General features: G+C 38.0%; 1 protein-coding gene across 14 annotated transcripts in view; it reads left to right on the plus strand.

Moving 5' to 3' along the window:
* The window catches only part of LOC128994679 (coiled-coil domain-containing protein 186-like), a 152,877-nt gene that overhangs the window by 105,407 nt on the left and 28,998 nt on the right, over positions 1–18,472 (plus strand). For 9 of the 14 annotated variants that reach the window (XM_054419437.1, XM_054419675.1, XM_054419595.1 and 6 more), the window contains one exon: positions 6,690–6,737. The exons of the other annotated variants lie outside the window; for them this stretch is intronic. In XM_054419437.1, the coding sequence (XP_054275412.1) occupies positions 6,690–6,737 (48 nt within the window). The remainder of the gene's footprint in view (positions 1–6,689; positions 6,738–18,472) is intronic. 14 annotated transcript variants of the gene reach the window in all.

Here is an 18,472-nt window from a genome sequence, read left to right on the forward strand (position 1 = left end):
CTGGACATTAAATTTTTTTGTTGATGCTTTTTAGCGAATTTACCATATAGGGAATAAGCTATTTATTAAGTAATGTGGATTACTTACCCCAGACAGACTTCGTCCTGTCCTAATTTGGTTTTATGTCAAATGCTCGTTCATTTTCAAGATGAGCTCGTTCGCATGGCTCAATCACGTCCTGGTTGAAGTTTGTTCGCTACGCTCACTCACCTTTTGGTTGCAAATTAGCTGTTGTCATAAATTTAAAAAAATAATAGTGCTTCCCCTGTTGGTAAACCTATTAATTTTAATGATATTGTACATCACAGAATCAAATTGTTTAGTTGAACCAGCTGTAAAGATTCTTTAATTCCATTTAAATATGAGCACTCATAAGGTTAACATGGAAAACTCCAGAGCCACGGAGGCGGAGCCCTTTTGTCGGATCTGCACCAAACTTCACACAAACCATCCTTGAATAATGCTTAATAATGCCTGAAAGATTACATTGGATTTTATATATATAGATTTGATTTCTGTTCATATAATATAATACAAAAAATAACTATCTGGCCGTCTTTGTGTAACACATTTTTTTTTTGCTTTTTTCCCTTTATGTAGCTTGAGTTTGTTGTAGCTACTAGGCCTACACGTTTCAGCAACACAGTGTAATTTTTTAAAATATGTCATCTGTTGAAATATAATATGATGAATTTTAGAATGCATTTATTTAAACACCCTTTCTCTCCGCCGCCAAAAGTTTGAAGGGGATGACACCAGCAACCACCAGGACGGCTGGTTCGGACACTGTTCAGTAGGCGAATGCAGCTCTTAGTGCTGCCTGACGCTGCACAAACAATCGGGCGAGCCGCATCCTATATACCTCCTTATTGAGAGCGTCTGCCCACACCTCAGCACCGTACAAGAGTACGGACTGGACAGAAGACATTAACAGCCTTCTACAGCTGGACCGAGGCCCTCCGACATTGGCCATCAACCGGCTAAGAGAGGAGACGACCCTAGCGGTCTTGTCCGCCGTACGGAAAATCTGATCCCGCCAGCTAAGCTTGCTGACCACCATAACCCCAAGGTACTTGGCAGAAAGAACGGTCTGGACTTCGACGGCCCCTACCCTCAACCCGATGGTGTCAATGTGAGCCGATGGTGTGTGGTGGAGATGGTGTCAATCCGTTTTTTTGTTAATATCACGATCTCAGTTTCGCTCAAAGCAAGTGTGAGACCGTGGTCTGCCATCCATGCGTTTATTGTACGCATAACTCTGTTCAGCTTTAGCTGAGCCAGCTCAACGCAACGTGCAGCTATCAAAACTGCAACGTCGTCTGTGTACCCAACCAAAACAGATTCCTCAGGCATTTCCGTGGGCCCTCTGTAGTGTCATACATGAGGAGGCGGAACCGGAGATAATCCTCTATGAAACGCATGAGGAATGCCGGAAAGTGGGAGGTGTTCTCCAGAGCATCTAGCATATTGCACCAACTCGCAGAATTAAATGCGTTTCGCACATCGAGTGTTACGAGCAGCACAACCCTACGAGAGTAGTGGTTAAAATCCTCAGCTCTCATCACGGCTTTCTTCACCTCCTCAACAGCGTCAACCGTAGATCGCCCCATCCTGAATCCATACTGGCGAGGGGACAGGTCCCCCTCAGCAACCACGGCTGAATTCAGTCGGGAACGGATCAACTTCTCGAGGACTTTGTGTTTTTATTCATATGTGTTTGAAAACATATGGTGTTAGAATATTATTTGTTTAGTTTTTGTTGGTAAACATTCTGAATCTTGATTTATTGAAAAAGCTACCTAATAAAATATTTGTCTTATTAAAACTATATTTTAATTTAACTTACGATAACACTACATGGTGGCAGCGGGTTTTTTATTGTTTTAGCAATACAGTACATAAAGATGAAAGGTTTTAGTGTTCCTTCATCAGAACATTTTGATTTTAAAGGAGAAAACTAGTCTAAATGGAAAACCCGTTTCTTGCGCTTTCATGCTATATCTGGGCTCACCAATGAAGACGAACTATATCAGGTAAACACCTTACTATATATGATGGGTGAAAAGGCCAAAAGTATATTTGAATCATTTAATTTGACATCTGAGGAAAGTAAAAGTTTCAAAACTGTTTATAAAAAAATTGATACATATTTCGCTCCTTCTAAAAATGTAATCTTTGAGAGGTACATGTTTCATACTAGGGTTCAACATGAGGAATAGCGTGTTAAGAGTTTGATTCATGATCTTCATGAGATGGCTTCTAGATGCGATTTTCCTGCTTCTTATAAAGATGAGGCTATACGAGATCAACTTGTTGTGGCGATTAGAGACAAAAGTTTATCTGAAAAACTACAAATAAATGCAGATCTAACACTTAATTCTTCCAGTTGATTCCAATGCGTCTGGTACCAATTACTACAATCAATGCCAGTGGTGTGGTAACGCTCAACACAAACGACCTAAATGTCCTGCCCGGAATATTTTCTGTCGAAACTGTAACAGGAAGGGCCATTTTGCTAAATGTTGCCAGTTCAAAAATGTCAAGGAAATAAATTCAAATCCTCTTCAAGATGAAGTTGTAATCGTGACAAATTTGTGGGGTCTATTAATCCTCAAAAGAATCCTAAAGCAAAATGGTCTGCTGAAGTTAAACTAAATGGAGTATATATTCAAGCTAAGATAGACACTGGAGCTGACGTTTGTGTCTTGCCCCAATTACTTTATAAGTTGAAATTATTTATGTACCCACTAAATTCAAGTAACAAAGTTTTAATTGGGCCTAACGGATCTGCCCTTAATATCTTAGGCGTATTTAAGGGTACAATCCAGTACAAGAATCAATATTGAAAGTCTCAGTTTTATGTAATATCTGGTGCTGATAGAACCCTTTTGAGCAATGAAGTTAGTGAAAAATTGGGTCTAGTTAAAAGGATGTTTCGAGTCAACTCAACTGGCTCATTTGATCCCTTTACATCATACCTTAAACTTTTCAGCGGTCTTGGTGATACACAAGCTCATTATAATATAAAATTAAAGCCAAACGCTGAACCGTACCCTCTCAAAGTTCCAAGGCGTGTTCCCCTACCCTATAAAGATGCTGTAAAAAAATAACTGGATGCAATGTTGGATAAAGGTGTTATCGTGAGAGTAGACACTCCGACTGACTGGTGTTCACCTCTTGTCATTGTCCCTAAAAAGGACAATTCAATAAGACTTTGCGTAGATTTTACTAAACTTAATGAGAGTGTTAAACGAGAACTATATCCTGTGCCCTCTGTAGACTACACTCTGGGACAATTAGATGGTGCTAATGTGTTCTTGAAACTAGATGCTAACTCGGGTTATTGGCAAATACCCATAAAAGAAGAAGCTTCATATTTTACTACTTTCATCACACCTTTTGGAAGGTTCAGATTTTTAAAACTTCCTTTCGAGATTTCCACTGGTTCAGAAGTATTCCAGCGTCAGATGTCTGAATCACTCGAAGGCCTTCAAGGTGTTGTTTGCCATTTCGATGACATAACTATAAACAGGAAAGATGTGGAAGAACATGACAAAATTTTACATAGTGTTTTGTGTAATAGATGTAATAGATCAAAATGTGTGTTCCGGCATGACAGTATCAGTTTACTAGGCCACCTTGTAACTAAAAATGGTATTAAGCCAGATCCCTCTCGTGTTGAGGCTATCCAAAAACTCAAGACGCCAACTAATGTTAAAGAACTAAGAAGAACTCTAGGTGTTGTCAATTACGTAGCCAAGTTTATTCATAATTTGTCGACCATAGTTCATCCTCTACATGCTTAACTGCAAAGAAATACAGAATTTGTTTGGGGGCCTGATCAAGACCAAGCTTTGGAAAAGATTAAACTGTCATTGATGTCTGAACCGTGTCTCGCTTTATACAGCATGTCTAAAGAAACCTTCCTCTCAGCGGATTCCTCGTCATACGGTATTGGAGTTGCACTACTTCAGCTTCAAGAAGATGGAACTAAACGTCCTGTGGCATATGCTTCGAGAAGTTTGTCATCAGCCGAACGTAATTGGGCTCAAATACAAAAAGAAGCTCTAGCGATTGCAAGGGGGTGTGAACAATTTGAACACCTCATTTTAGGGTTGCAATTGCATATTGAGACAGACCATAAGCCCTTGCTCTCCATATTCAAGATAAAAGACTTGGACAGTATTACTCCCAGGCTTCAGAGAATACGACTCCGACTGATGAGATATACATATGATATTACCTACACGCCCGGTAAACAATTGATTTTGGCTAATGCACTGTCTCGAGACACAGAGAACTCTGAAGAGGAATGGGAACTTACAGAGGAAATCCTTGCATACATACAAAATATTGACACTACTTTACCATCAGTTCCGGATGAAAGGTTGCAAGAAATAAATCAAGAAACTATGAAAGATGAAACTTTGTAACATGTGTCACAGTATTGTGTGAAAGGTTGGCCAGAAAAATCTAAGATTCCAGAGGATGTATTGCCCTACTGGTATCATAGAGAAGATATAAGTGAGCAAAATGGTATACTTCTCTTTGGAAGTCGTATTATAATACCAAATTCCCTAAGAGCTAATGTAATAAGAAGTATTCATGAAGGACATCAAGGCATAACAAAATGTAGATCTTTTGCAAAATTGACTGTGTGGTGGCCTCGTCTTTCTCAACAAATCAAAGAACTCGTAGAAAATTGCAAGATATGTGCAGAAAATCACGCTATGAGAGCAAAGCCACTGATACCAACCCCTAAATTTATGACTAACAGCTAATTTGCAACCAAAAGGTGAGTGAGCGTAGCGAACGAACTTCAACCTAGAGGAGAGTTAGCGTAGCGAACAAACTTCAACCAGGACGTGATTGTCGATTGAGCCATGCGAACGAGCTCATCTTGAAAATGAACGAGCATTTGACATAAAACCACATTAGGACAGAACGATGTCTGTCCACTTCACCACTTCCTAAGTCGCGGACCAGTTTCCCTCCCTTACCATAGCATTTTAGGATTGCAGATACCTTAATCTAATCGTCGTAAACAGTTCATACACTCCGGACAACTCACTTTTACTACTTCCTTCACCACTTCCTATGTTGCGGACCTGTTTCCCTCCCTTCCCAGTGCATTTTAAGATTGCAGATACCTTAATCTAATCGTCATGAACAGTTCCCACACTCCGGCTCGCCTTTACTACTTCCTTCACCACTTCCTACGTCGCGGACCTGTTCCTCCCTTCCCATAGCACTTTAGGATTGGAGATACCTTAATCTAATCGTCATAAACAGTTACTACACTCAGGCCACTCGCCTTAACTACTTCCTTTACCACTTCGTATGTCGGAGACCTGTTTCCCTCCCTTCCCATTGCATTTTAAGATTACAGATACCTTAATCTAATCCTCATAAACAGTTCCCACACTCCCCAAACTTGTAAACAGAATTTGAACAACGCAGAGTAGGCTACTTAGTAATTTAAATCTATTTAACCTTTTTACGCCAAATTCTTCGTTTATACATATTTATCAGGCCCCGAAGACTCTGTAGGAATTCTTATGCTGAGTATTAAATCATACACATTGTAATGAGATCAATTAAACCCGTTGTGTAAGTCAAAAGGTCGCTTAAGGTACCTATCTCACTTGGTTCAATGAATGGTTTTTGATTTGCTTACAAAATGCGATTGGAAATGTTGCAGTATTTGTAAACGACATTTAATGTAATCATATCAGTGACAGCTATAAGTGAGAATCTTAATCCAAACAGCTGTTCGTTAATAAATGACGGTAAACATTGGGAGAAAACTTGACAAAAATCACACAAAATTGGGATTTTGTTGGTTTGTTATTTTATTTCAAAGTAGTTAGGCCATATTTTAATATCCAAAGACACTCTTACCAATCCAGTGAATACAGAAAAATGGTTTGAATATTGATCGGTACTCTAGTTTTCTCGTAGTAGATTGACAATTTGGCGTTACAGACAGAATGACAAAGAGACAGACAGACAGACAAAAATTGAGATGACTCGTTTAGACTTTCTTAGGCTATGAAAAGTCAAAATAACCTAAAACGGCAGGATTCTACGCAATGTACAGACAAGACTGTAATTTTATTTGTAGATTTCCTACTGTCCAAGTTATTGACTTGATCAGTAATCCACTAAAAGTACTACTAACAGGCAACTCCGTTTCTCAGGCATTATTTTTGGGGAAAACACAAAATTTTTTTATAAATATTATGGAAAAAAGGTCAATAAGTTAATAAATTAAACCCTAAAAAAACGGCATATTTACAGAGTAGGCCTACAAATTATTTATTAAATAAAAAAAAACTAGTAACAATCCTACTTTGACAGTTCTCATTGTGTAACACAGATGTATGTTGCTGCTTGGTTGTAAGTTATGCTATTTTCCCATAAAAACCCATGAAAAAACCGAAAAGATTATTAAAAAAACCGATTTTGAATGAAATTTGTCTACTATGGTCCTTATACTGTAAATTAAAAAAAATAGTGCAACCCCCCCATTCCTGTAAAAATTATAGCTCTAAAGTAAATGGAACTTTAGTGATTTTACCTATTAAATATCATAGTTACTCTCATCACTTACCCATGATAAAGGTTTTTGACAAGCTAATGGGAGAAAGTAACTGTCAGATTGCTGATACCGTTTGTTTTTTTTACAGATCCAAACTGGAGAAGTCTGGCTCTAAAGAAAAATACAGAAAACATAAGTGAGTAGGTCTATGACTCTATTTGATATTCTATACACTATTTGATTTCTGTTCATAGAATAACTATCTGGTTGTCTTTGTATAAGTTTTTTTTTCTCTTTGCCTTGGTGTAGCTTGAGTTTGTTGTAGTTACTACACATTTTGTCAACTCAGTGAGATCATTTATTAAAAAAAAACATTGAAAACTTAAATTTGGGACAATGTTTGAAAGAAAATACCATGAATTTTATAACACATTTATTTGAAGCATTTTTTGACATCTCGTTTCCCAAAATTACAGTAACTGAAAATAAATGCAAACAAAATTGGATCTTAGAAGACAATAAAATAACTACTGTAGTACAATTGGACTTAAAACTTTCTAGGGACAAAATGCTTCTCTGAATTACAAGTTGAAAAAAAAACTTCTGCCCATATATATATATATACATATATATATATATATATATATATATATATATATATATATACATATACATATATACAGGGTGAGTTTCTACTGACGCCCATAACTTCGCCAGTGGATTCTACTGATCAAAATGAACAAAAAAGTTGTTGTAAACCCTAGTCCGATTCCGAACCGTTTGGTCGTAATTGAGAATTTTGTGTTTTCTAAAAATATTGGACTTTCTGTCACTATTTACTTTATAAAAATAAAACCAATTACTCTAGCGATTTATATCAAAAATAATTCAAAAGGGCATTAAATTTGCTACAAAACCAAGGTTACATGAAAAATATTTCATGTCCTCCGCGATCGTGGCAAAATCGTGAGAACATTTCCCTCGCCCGTGTAAACATCAACGTCATCTCCCGCGGCCACGGAAACGTCGTCGTCATCTCCTGCGGTCACGGAAACGTCATCGTCGTCTCCCGCGGCCACGGAAACGTCATCGTCGTCTCCCGCTGTCACAGAAACGTCATCGTCGTCTCTCGTGGGTACGGAAACGTTATCGTCGTCTCCCGCGGTCACGGTAACGTTATCGTCTTCCCCAGCGGTCACGGAAAGGTCATCGTCGTCTCCCGCGGTTTAGAAAACGTCATCGTCATCTCCCGCGGTTTCGGAAACGTCATCGTCGTCTCCCGCGGTTTCGGAAACGTCATCGTCGTCTCCCGCGGTTTCGGAAACGTCATCGTCGTCGTCCACTATCGCGGCAAAATCGTGAACATTTCCCGAGGCTGTGTAGACATCATCATTGGCTTTCGCGGTTACGTAAACGCAAGACGACGATCGCGGCAAAATCATGAAAATTCCCGACTTTGAAATTAAATTTAAGACTAAATCCCGACTTTTCAAGACCACTTTGGAATTCAATACTAATTCCCGACTTTCCCGATTTTCCCGACTACTAGACACCCTGTTAAATAGTCACGTACATTGAGATTGAAGTGCGAGGGTGCGCCATCAGCTTGGTACACAATGCGATCACGCAAATTCAATGGAATGTCCTCCAGGAGTTCTGGTAGAATTTCAGTTAGGAACTGTAAGTAGTCAACTCCATTCAGTGTTGAGGAAGGTCAAGATATGGTCCAATCACTCGATTTCCTATCAGTCCAGCCCACACATTTACCTTGAATTGTTACTGACTCCTAGATTCACGAACGAGGTGCGGATTATCGTCAGCATAGTGATGCTCATTATGGAAATTAAAGACTCTCCATCTCTCGTAAACGAACATTCATCAGTCCATAAAATTGTTTTCAGGAAATCCCTGCGGTCATGTTGCCGGATCCACTGACAAAACTGGAGCCTCTGAGGTGGATCTCTCGGCTCGAGTTTCTGGACACGCGTGAAATGAAGTGCAACCCCTCTTTTCGTAGTTTTGACACAAATGTTTGAGATACCCCAAAACTCACAGGCTAATGTCCTCGTACTTATCCTTGGATCTTCGCTTACCCGTTCTAAGACTTCTTCCAATCTCCCAACATCCCTTCCAATCCGACATCTTGCATAAAGTTTCCAACTAAGCGGCCGTTGGTGGGAAACTTTCCATTTTCACGCTAACACTGGTAACTTACTGGTGGACGCGAATAAATGTTTTTCGATCAGGAATCCTTCTGTCTGGAAAGCCTCGAATGTACTCGCGAACACTTTCAGATGCATTTCCGGAACAAAAACCATAAACATAATGCATATCAGCATATTTTGAAATTGTGAAAGGATCCATAACGTGAAAAATAACAAACAAGCGTTTTAATCTGACTAGGAAACCAAATAATGTTATATACTTTAGACTTGTTTACAAATCATAACAATTGAATCAGCTGATTTGAACCAGTACGATTCGAACCAAGACATGTGTAAATCAGTGAGTTTAATATTAGTTAGTTTTGTTACCTTGCTAAAACCAAATCGGTAAACCGTGTTTTACTTTTAGTTTGATGGTAGTTTTTCTGTAAATTCTACCAACAACAATTTAAAATTGCATATCAATTAAAAGCTTATTAAATGAGAAAGTTTTTTATTTAGTTGGACATTGCGTGGCACCAGAATAAAGTAAGAAAAAGGGGTCTTAAAACTTAAACAAAATAACTATTATACGATATTTTTTACTTTAATTCGGCTAGGAACCGATGTATGTAATGAAATATTTTTTCATGTAACCTTGGTTTTGTAGCTAATTTAATGCCCTTTCGAATTATTTTTTATATAAATCGCTAGAGTAATTGGTTTTATTTTTATAAAGTAAATAGTGATAGAAAGTCCAATATTTTTTAAATACCCCCGCCGCAGCAAACCTGCCGACTAAGCGAATTTCCATTTGTCTAAATTGATTTTCAGTTAAATATATTTTAATAACATTAGGTTTAACGAGTACCTAGGTTTGCTGCTACAAGGAAACTAATAAAAGTGTGTTTTTGAGTAAAATATTGATAGCTTAGTACAAAATAAATAAATTTGCCAAGTTTGATCAAAATATATCGATAAACAAGCAAACTACAACATTTGACAATACTCTCCATAAGAATAACATGGAAAATTTTAAATTTACATTTTTTTAAATTTTCTCCGTTACTAATAATTGAACAAAAATACTTTTATATACCAAATTATTTGTTTTTTTAAGCTCTTTAAAAAGGTCTAAAGATAAATCGGGAAATTTTTTGTTTTAAGGGTAAAAAGTGAGAAAAACCAATTTTTACCCCATAAAACCCCCCGTAAAGCCCCGTTCCCATGGTCCAATCGTGCTGGTTCGCGAACTCATTCAAGTTTATCCCGCTTTACACCTTTAAACCAAATTTCATCAAAATCGGACAAAAATTACTCAAGTTATCGCGTTCACGGACGTATATATATATATATATGTCTATATATATATATATATACATATATAAAAATTTGAACGAATGGTGTTTTTGGCCTCTGGAGACATCAAAATGAAAAAGTAAATTGGTCCCGGGTCTAGGTCTTACCGTGCCACCTACGGTAATAGCTACTTCCCTATAGGGAAATTCGCTAAAACACAAAATTCTCAATTACGACCAAACGGTTTGGAATCGGACTAGGGTTTATTGCAACTTTTTTGTTCATTTTGATCAGTAGAATCCACTGGCGAAGTTATGGGCGTCAGTAGAAACTCACTCTGTATATTGTAAGGAAGTTTTCCCTTTTAAAAAGGAGAAAAGTCCCTTTCACTCTCCTACAAAATATTTCTGGCTTTTTCCTATCGGGTATTTCCTAGGTTAGTGACAACTCAGACTGTTACAAACGGATCTCATTTATTTTGCGCTATTTACAATATTTACATCAATTTCTTTAAAACATAATAGGCCTTGTATTTCAAAGACAACCATCAATTTATCGACCAGTGTTCACCGTCGTACTGGTCCTTGCGATCCTCTGGAATGCCGTCCCAACGGCGTACTCCCCAGAGAGCAACCTATCGTTGCTGTCACCTTGCGTCGGCTGTCTGGCTCCAACTGCCCAGCCTTCTAACCGTGATGTCGATTCTGCGGCGCTGTCTCTTGCTGACACCTCTCGTCGGCTGTCTGGCTCCAACTGCCCAGCCTTCAAATAGTGGTGTAGACCTGTAGCAAGCGGCGCTGTCTCCTGCTGACCGTTCTTGACGACTGTCTGGCTCCAACTGCCCAGCCTGAAACAGAATCTCCTATTAAATACCGTCCACTATTGTACGGAGTGGAAGGGGAAGATTCAAAGGATGGCTGGGGGCTCAACACGCCCGTCCAACCAGTGCGGGCTCAACACACCCGTGCACTAAGGTACTGGGGGCTCAACACGCCCATTCCGTACCGGGGAGAGGATACGTACTGGGGGCTCAGCACGCCCGTCCTGTACCGGAGAAAGGAAAAAGTACTGGGGGCTCAACACGCCCATCCTGTACCGGGGAGAGGATACGTACTGGGGGCTCAACACGGCCGTCCAGCCAGTGCGGGCTCAGCACGCCCATGCACTAGGGGAAAGGGAATAGTACTGGGGGCTCAACACGCCCGTCCTGTACCGGAGGGAAAGGTATAGAAGGAGTGCTGGGGGCTCAACACGCCCGTCCAGCCAGTGCGGGCTCAACACGCCCATGCACTAGGGGAAAGGGAATAGTACAGGGCCTCAACACGCCCATCCCGTACCGGAGAGAGGGAAAAGTACTGGGGGCTCAACACGCCCGTCCAGCCAGTGCGGGCTCAACACGCCCATGCACTAGGGGAAAGGGAATAGTACTGGGGCTCAACATGCCCATCCCGTACCGGAGAGAGGGAAAAGTACTGGGGGCTCAGCACGCCCGTCCTGTACCGGAGAAAGGAAAAAGTACTGGGGGCTCAACACGCCCGTCCAGCTAGTGCGGGCTCAACACGCCCATGCACTAGGGGAAAGGGAATAGTACTGGAGGCTCAACACGCCCATCCCGTACCGGAGAGAGGGAAAAGTACTGGGGGCTCAGCACGCCCGTCCTGTACCGGAGAAAGGAAAAAGTACTGGGGGCTCAACACGCCCGTCCTGTACTGGATGGAAAGGTAAAGAAGGAGCGCTGGGGGCTCAACACGCCCGTCCAGCCAGTGCGGGCTCAACACGCCCATGCACTAGGGGAAAGGGAATAGTACTAGGGGCTCAACACGCTTATCCCGGAGAGTTACCGGAGAGAGGGAAAAGTACTGGGGGAATAGTGCTGAGGGAAAAGTGCTGAGAGAAAAGTGTTGAGGGAAAAGTACTGCGGAAAAAATGGCACAATTCTATGTATAGCTTGATCACTTCGTTAAAATATATATATATATAAGTGAATGGCAGATTATAAATCATGAAGTTGAAAAAATATAGGTGGCATGAAATAAAAATATTATTTTGGAAGAAGAAAATTTAGCTTAAGTGATTCTAGAACTATTGTTAATATGATCAACAATAATAGTGTACTAATGTTGGTCAGTATGTCAGAGACAACCAATGTGAGAGCAAGATTGAAAATCAAAATCCTAAGCTACGATCTGTGACGCTAGCATCCCACTTTAAGTTGAAAATGACGTGATTTGTTTTGGTATGCTAGCCTCTCGGAACGCTATTTTATTTCAATGTTTTGTCACTTTTATCATAGACAAATAGAATAAATATAGACTGTTATAGGAAATTTCCTTATAAGTTAGAGACGGAATTTCATCCTGCAAGGAGATAAGGGCCAAGACAACCCGACCGGTTGCTGTTGTTCACCATGTGGCCAGAGCACGACCCGACCATGACCAGACCACAACAAGGAATGTATACCAACCAAGCTTCAGTGTCAAGATGGATGTTGAAGATGTTGTTGCTGTAGTGTGGTAGGAAAACTATACTGGGTGCATCCGATGATAATTATTGTCCTCCCAAGCTGCCCTCTTCGTCCCTCATTTGGCATAATCTTCTGACGATAGAAGGCATTTCTTTAGAAGCCATAATAAAACCCTCTGTGTCAAAATATAACTGCGACATCATAAAAGAAGTTATTTTGCACACCACACCAAAGTTAGTGCTAACTGTTCGCTTGATCTATGACTACCTAATCAAATCAAATCAAATCAAATTATCTTTATTCACTTTATACATTTTACATACATGAATAGTGTCAAAGCATACAACATTAGTTATAAAACTTAATCTAAATGGCTTAACCATAAATTTGACAATTATTTTAGAATGGACAGCTAATTCATTTTTGATTTATAAACTCATCTATACTATAGGGAGCCAGATTAATTAAGAATGATTTTAGCTTTTTCAAAACATTGGGTTTGTTTTGATATTTTTTTAGTAAGGCAGGCAAACTTCTTATGAATAAATTGCCAATATACGAAGGCTTCATTTTTGAAAGTTTCAGACGATGATGACTTTTTACAGTAAGATTTTTCCACCTTGCATTGTATTTATGGGATACTTCAGTGTTTTTATCTTTATACACATGCCGAATAGTTTTAAAAATATACAAACCGTACACTGTAAAAATTTTCATTTCTTTAAAGTACTTTTTCACAGACTTCTTATTCTTAAATTTTTCAATAACTCTAATGGCCTGTTTTTGCAGTTTTAAAACCTTTTTCAAATTTTTTTGTGCTGTCCCACCATAAATTTCGATTCCGTAGCCAATATGACATTCTATAAGCGAGTGGTATATCAATTTTAACACAGCTTTATTACAGAGATAAGCCATTGATCTCAAAACAAACAAGCCTGAATTAATTTTACCAACCAAATATGTAATATGTTCATTCCAAATTAGATGTTCATCAATTATCAAGCCTAAAAATTTAGTTGATTTCACTTGATTGATTGGCTTATTATTTAGATTAATTTTAGGGGTTTGATCTTTTTTTATCTTATTTGTATGAAAGAGAACAAAATTTGTCTTGTTTGTATTAAGTGTTAAATTGTTGTTTGTTAAGAATTGTTCAATATTTTTGAGCTCCAATTCAGTAGAATTTTTAATATCAGTAATTGAACTACCCGAAGTTTTAAGATTTATATCATCAGCATATATACTTAATATACTGGCTGACTCAGTCAATGCATTTGGGAGGTTTTTAATGTAGCATATAAATAAAATAGGGCCCAAAATAGAACCCTGAGGGACCCCTAGATACGTCTGTAGTAAATCTGATTTTGTCTTCTGTATCCAATTGTTTTTTGATAAATAAGAGAGTTCTACAAATTGATAGCGATCCTCCAAATATGAAGTGAACCATTTATGTGCAACACCCTTAATGCCCATTATCTTAAGCTTGTGTAGAATACCATATGATCTACATTGTCAAAGGCCTGCGACATGTCCATAAATGTTCCAGCAGTATTTAAGCCTTTATCAACAGAATCTATTATGGCTTCAATGAGACTAATTGCTGCAGTAACTGTTGATCTTCCAGCCCAGAAACCATGCTGTTCATTATCAATTTGCTCTGATCTGCTTAAAAATTCTATCAATCTGTTGTAAACTGCTTTTTCATATACTTTTGAAATTGTGGGAAGAACTGATACTGGTCGGTAATTAGAAACATCATTTTTAGAATTCTTTTTATGAACTGGTATGATCTTAGCAATTTTTAATTGTTTTGGAAAATAGCCTGAGATAAATGAAGAATTTATAAGATGTGTCAGGATAAACTTTAATTCATCTTTTATCTCCTGTAGAATGGTGACTGATAAGCCATCATAACCAGATGATTTTTTGTTTTTAAAAGATTTGATAATTGAGACTATTTCAGTGTCAGTTACGGGTTTTAGATAAAAATTTGAATTCAATGAAAAATCTATATTGTTGTCATCTTGAGTAGAGAAAGATGGTTGAGCTAGTTTTGTGGTCATTGTATGCGCAAAAAATGAATTAAAGAAGTTGCTTACTTCTTCGGGTCGGCTTATCAGCTTCTCACCATTTTTCAACACAATGCCTTCAGTATCTTTTTGTTTTTTACTATTATGAATTTCTTTGTTTATTATTGACCAAGCAGTTTTTGAAATGTTAGGTGATTGCTTGATTTTGTTGTTGTAATACTCTTTTTTCGCATTTAAGAGTTCTGATTTATAGTTTTTCTTTAAGATATTAAGATCGTTAGATGTGGGTTGTTTTAATAATCTAGCTCCCTTACTTAAATTAACAATAACATCCCTCTTTAGCTTTAAATCATAATTCATCCATTTTCTCTTATTGCTACCAGTTTTTAAATTTATTACTGGAAAACACTCAACAAAATATTGATGAAATAACTTGTTAAATATGGAATATTTGGATTCTGTAGGGGCCATATAAACATCCATCCAGTTTTCACTCTGCAACTTAAATTTAAACATCTAAATGTTCTCCAAACTGTAATTTCGGCAAGATTTAGTTTTGACTTTATCCTTTGGTTTTAGTTTACTACCAGCAATGTCAAGCTCTAATACTTGTCCATCGTGGTCTGATAAGAATGTAATCAGACCGTAAACATATAACTTTACATTTGTGACATTTGTTAAAAAATTATCTATTGCCGATTGACAGTTGTTTACTACCCTTGTGGGAAAGTTGATCACAATATGAAAGTACCGCATATTGTGACTTTTTAACATGCTCTGTAGTTCTTTAAAATTTTTATCTTTTACCATCACATTAATATTTATATCTCCTGCTACTATAATATTTTTACTAAAATTTGAAACGCTATCAACTACAAAACTAAGATTATCCAGAAATACATTAACATCGGCACTTGGAGATCGATACACACCTATCAATACAAACTCATACCCACTAATACAGCACTTGACAGCACAACATTCAAAAACCTTCTCCTGACAAAGTCTCTCTATTATTTTAGGTGATATTTTCTTAACTGTTACATTATTTTTAGCAAATATTGCCACACCTCCTTTAGAAAACTTACTTCGACAAAAATAATTTTTTACAGTGAAGTCATCAATATTAATTTTTTGAATGGCATAATCTTTCATATTGTGTTCAGTAATTACAAGAATGTGTGGTTTAATTTCCTCAATGATTACTTCCAAGCCAATTTTCCGAGATTTTAGATGTTCAATATTTTGGTGTAGTATGATTAATTTGTTTCCAAAATTTGCCAATTCATCCCGCTTGTAACAAGTTTTACGGGCTGTTGAATTATGGTGTGAAATGCTGTTTACATTATTGTTATTGTTATTATTATTATTACTGTGATTATTGATATTGTCAGAGTCCAGAGATTTCCCTAAAGTTTTATTAGTGATATTGAAACCAAAAGATAGATCATTTGTTGCGAAATGATGTTTCTTGTCATTCTCAATTAGTTTAAATGTGGAATCGGCAAAGCTTTGTTAATTACAATGTTAAAATTTGTGGTACTCTCTGATGCAATATCAACAATTTCAGTTTGTAAAAGGTTTACATTTACATTTTTGGTTGACTCCTTACATTTACTGCTATTTACAATTGGAGACCACCCCTTGAATGGACTACCATCACTCAGGAACGAACAATTTTCTAAACCCACTCTCGGCACATCACTTTCACCCCTAGAGACTTTTCCCCCCCACACATCACTGGTCACTGTAACAGCAGGTGTTGTGCTGGTGTTGGGGTCATCAGTAGCCTCTACAGGTGGGCTGGGATGCTGTAGCAGGTGGTGTTGGGTTGATTCGTCGATTGCTGGGGAGGCTTCCTCTGTTGTCTGTGTCTGTGTGTCAGTCCCAGAGCTGCTATCAGTGCATGAAGAGTGTTGTTGTTGAGAGCTGTTGCAGAGAGCTGTCATCGTACAGTCATTAGGGAAGAATAACTGATGCAGTTTTTGAACAAAGACCGCATGAGGAACTCCATTTCTCAGCCTGTTGCGTGATGTGTCGTTTGTTGTGACTATAATTACAGAAGCACCAGTTTCTTGAACAAAATTTAACATGTTAGATGCAAAATGTGGAGGTTTTATTGCGTCACGAATGCAGCCCATTGGGGAACAGATTAACGTCTTCAGGTTACGGGATTTGAAATTCTTGGCTAGTTGTCTAAGAGCAGAATCATATGTGGTCTTGTAGTTGGCAAAATTGTTGGAGTTTAAAAAGTATCTTGGTTTTGTGACTAAGCCATAGACAGAGGGTTCATCCTTAGACTGCTGAAGAAGTAAATTCCTATCACAGTAGTCAGCTTTTGTAGGTTTCCCGAATTTATCTCTGAAAACAGTTGCCACACCTTCACTCATGTGTTTGTTACTTTCAAGATCGCCTGATACACAATGGGCAAAGGCTACATCTTCCATGTTTCTGTACAGTTCTATGACAGACCCCATGTCCTCAACAACAATTTTCAAAGAATCGCCTAAACTTTTAGACACTCGGGTTCCCCTAGAATCAGTGCTGAGAACTGTGTCAGCAATCCTTCTGCACAGAACGCGTTTACCAAACTTATTTAGGTGTTGTCCATGCTTAGTAAATAAGTGTCTCTTAAAATCGCTAGCATCAACCAACTTCAAGTTGTTTGACTGTTTCAGCTCATGATTTATTTTAAATACTTCTTTGTTCACCAAATTGTTCCATGTTAAATCATGTCTATGAAGTTGTGTTACATACACAATGTTTGTATGTCTATTTAATGTTACAAATTGATTAAACTGTCTGCATATTTCCTTAGCTGGTTCTCTGTTGAACAGTGAAACGTTAGATACGTTGTTCGCTCCTGCAATAATTATCACTGTGTCATCATTTGTGAAATTGCGTGTCATGTGGCTTGCGTTGTTGAGGATGTAGTCAACTGTAGCCCCCGAGTTTGCACAAACAAAGGTTTCAAAGTTTTGGGGAAGTAATGGACCTAAAAGGTTCCCAAGCTCCTTACCATGGCTGTCTGCAAAAATATATATTTTTTTCTTATGTTGTAGCCCTTTCAATTCATCTCTATGGTTTGGAACAGTTTCTGTAAGGTCTATTTTATTTACTCTCCTGTTTTTTTCTGAGCTCGTTGTTTTTATTGGAGCGATTCTCTTTTTTGGATTTTTCGAGGGAGGTTTGTTTGATGATGGAAGTCTTTGCGCAGACAAGTTGGAAGAAGTTTTTGAAAAATCTTGTTGCTGATTATCGGCTAAAATTGTATATCTATTGGATAGGGGCAGTTGAGGGGTATTGTTTACAGTTGTCTCAGAACTGGAGCTCTTGGTTAATATTTTTGGTTTTACAAAAGTTGAATCAATATCGTTATTGGTTTTCTGGATCATCAAAGAAGTAAGAGTTTTTGAGTTAACTGCGTTTTCCAAAATGTACGCCAGAGAACATCTTTTCTTAATGCAGTCAATATCATCAAATAGTGGCATGGAGAAGTTCTTGAAGCATTCATTGTTGATGTACTTTTGCAACACGTATTCAACACCTAGTATCAAGTAGATTCCACAGTCATAAGAGTTATTCTGACAGGGACCATCGACGATTTTAAAGTCAACGGTTTGGCTTGGAGACAAGAAGTCTATTAGTTTGTTGGAAATGTGCTTACTTTGTTCGATGTTCTTTAGTGGAATAGAGTCAATGTAGTAAAAACTTGTCATGGTCCTGTGATATATTAGAAGGCTCCAATGAGAGCCACTTTCATTCTCGAAGTCAGTTGAGTCATTGACGGGTATGATGATTATATCTTTCTCTGTCAATTTTAAGGGATCTAGTAGATGATCAGTGTTAATTAGGGACTTGAGGGCATGGCTGATTAACGGATTCATTATACATACACTTGCACTGGATCCAAGAATGTTACTATTTAACTTTTCGAAGTACTTATTCAGGTGATCATCTGTAAGCCAAACAGGCTGGACTACGTTGTTTTGGA

Source organism: Macrosteles quadrilineatus, unplaced genomic scaffold, assembly GCF_028750875.1.
Source record: "Macrosteles quadrilineatus isolate MER2022 unplaced genomic scaffold, UCM_ALF_1.0 Scaffold_1__1_contigs__length_201487025, whole genome shotgun sequence".
NCBI lineage: Eukaryota > Metazoa > Arthropoda > Insecta > Hemiptera > Cicadellidae > Macrosteles > Macrosteles quadrilineatus.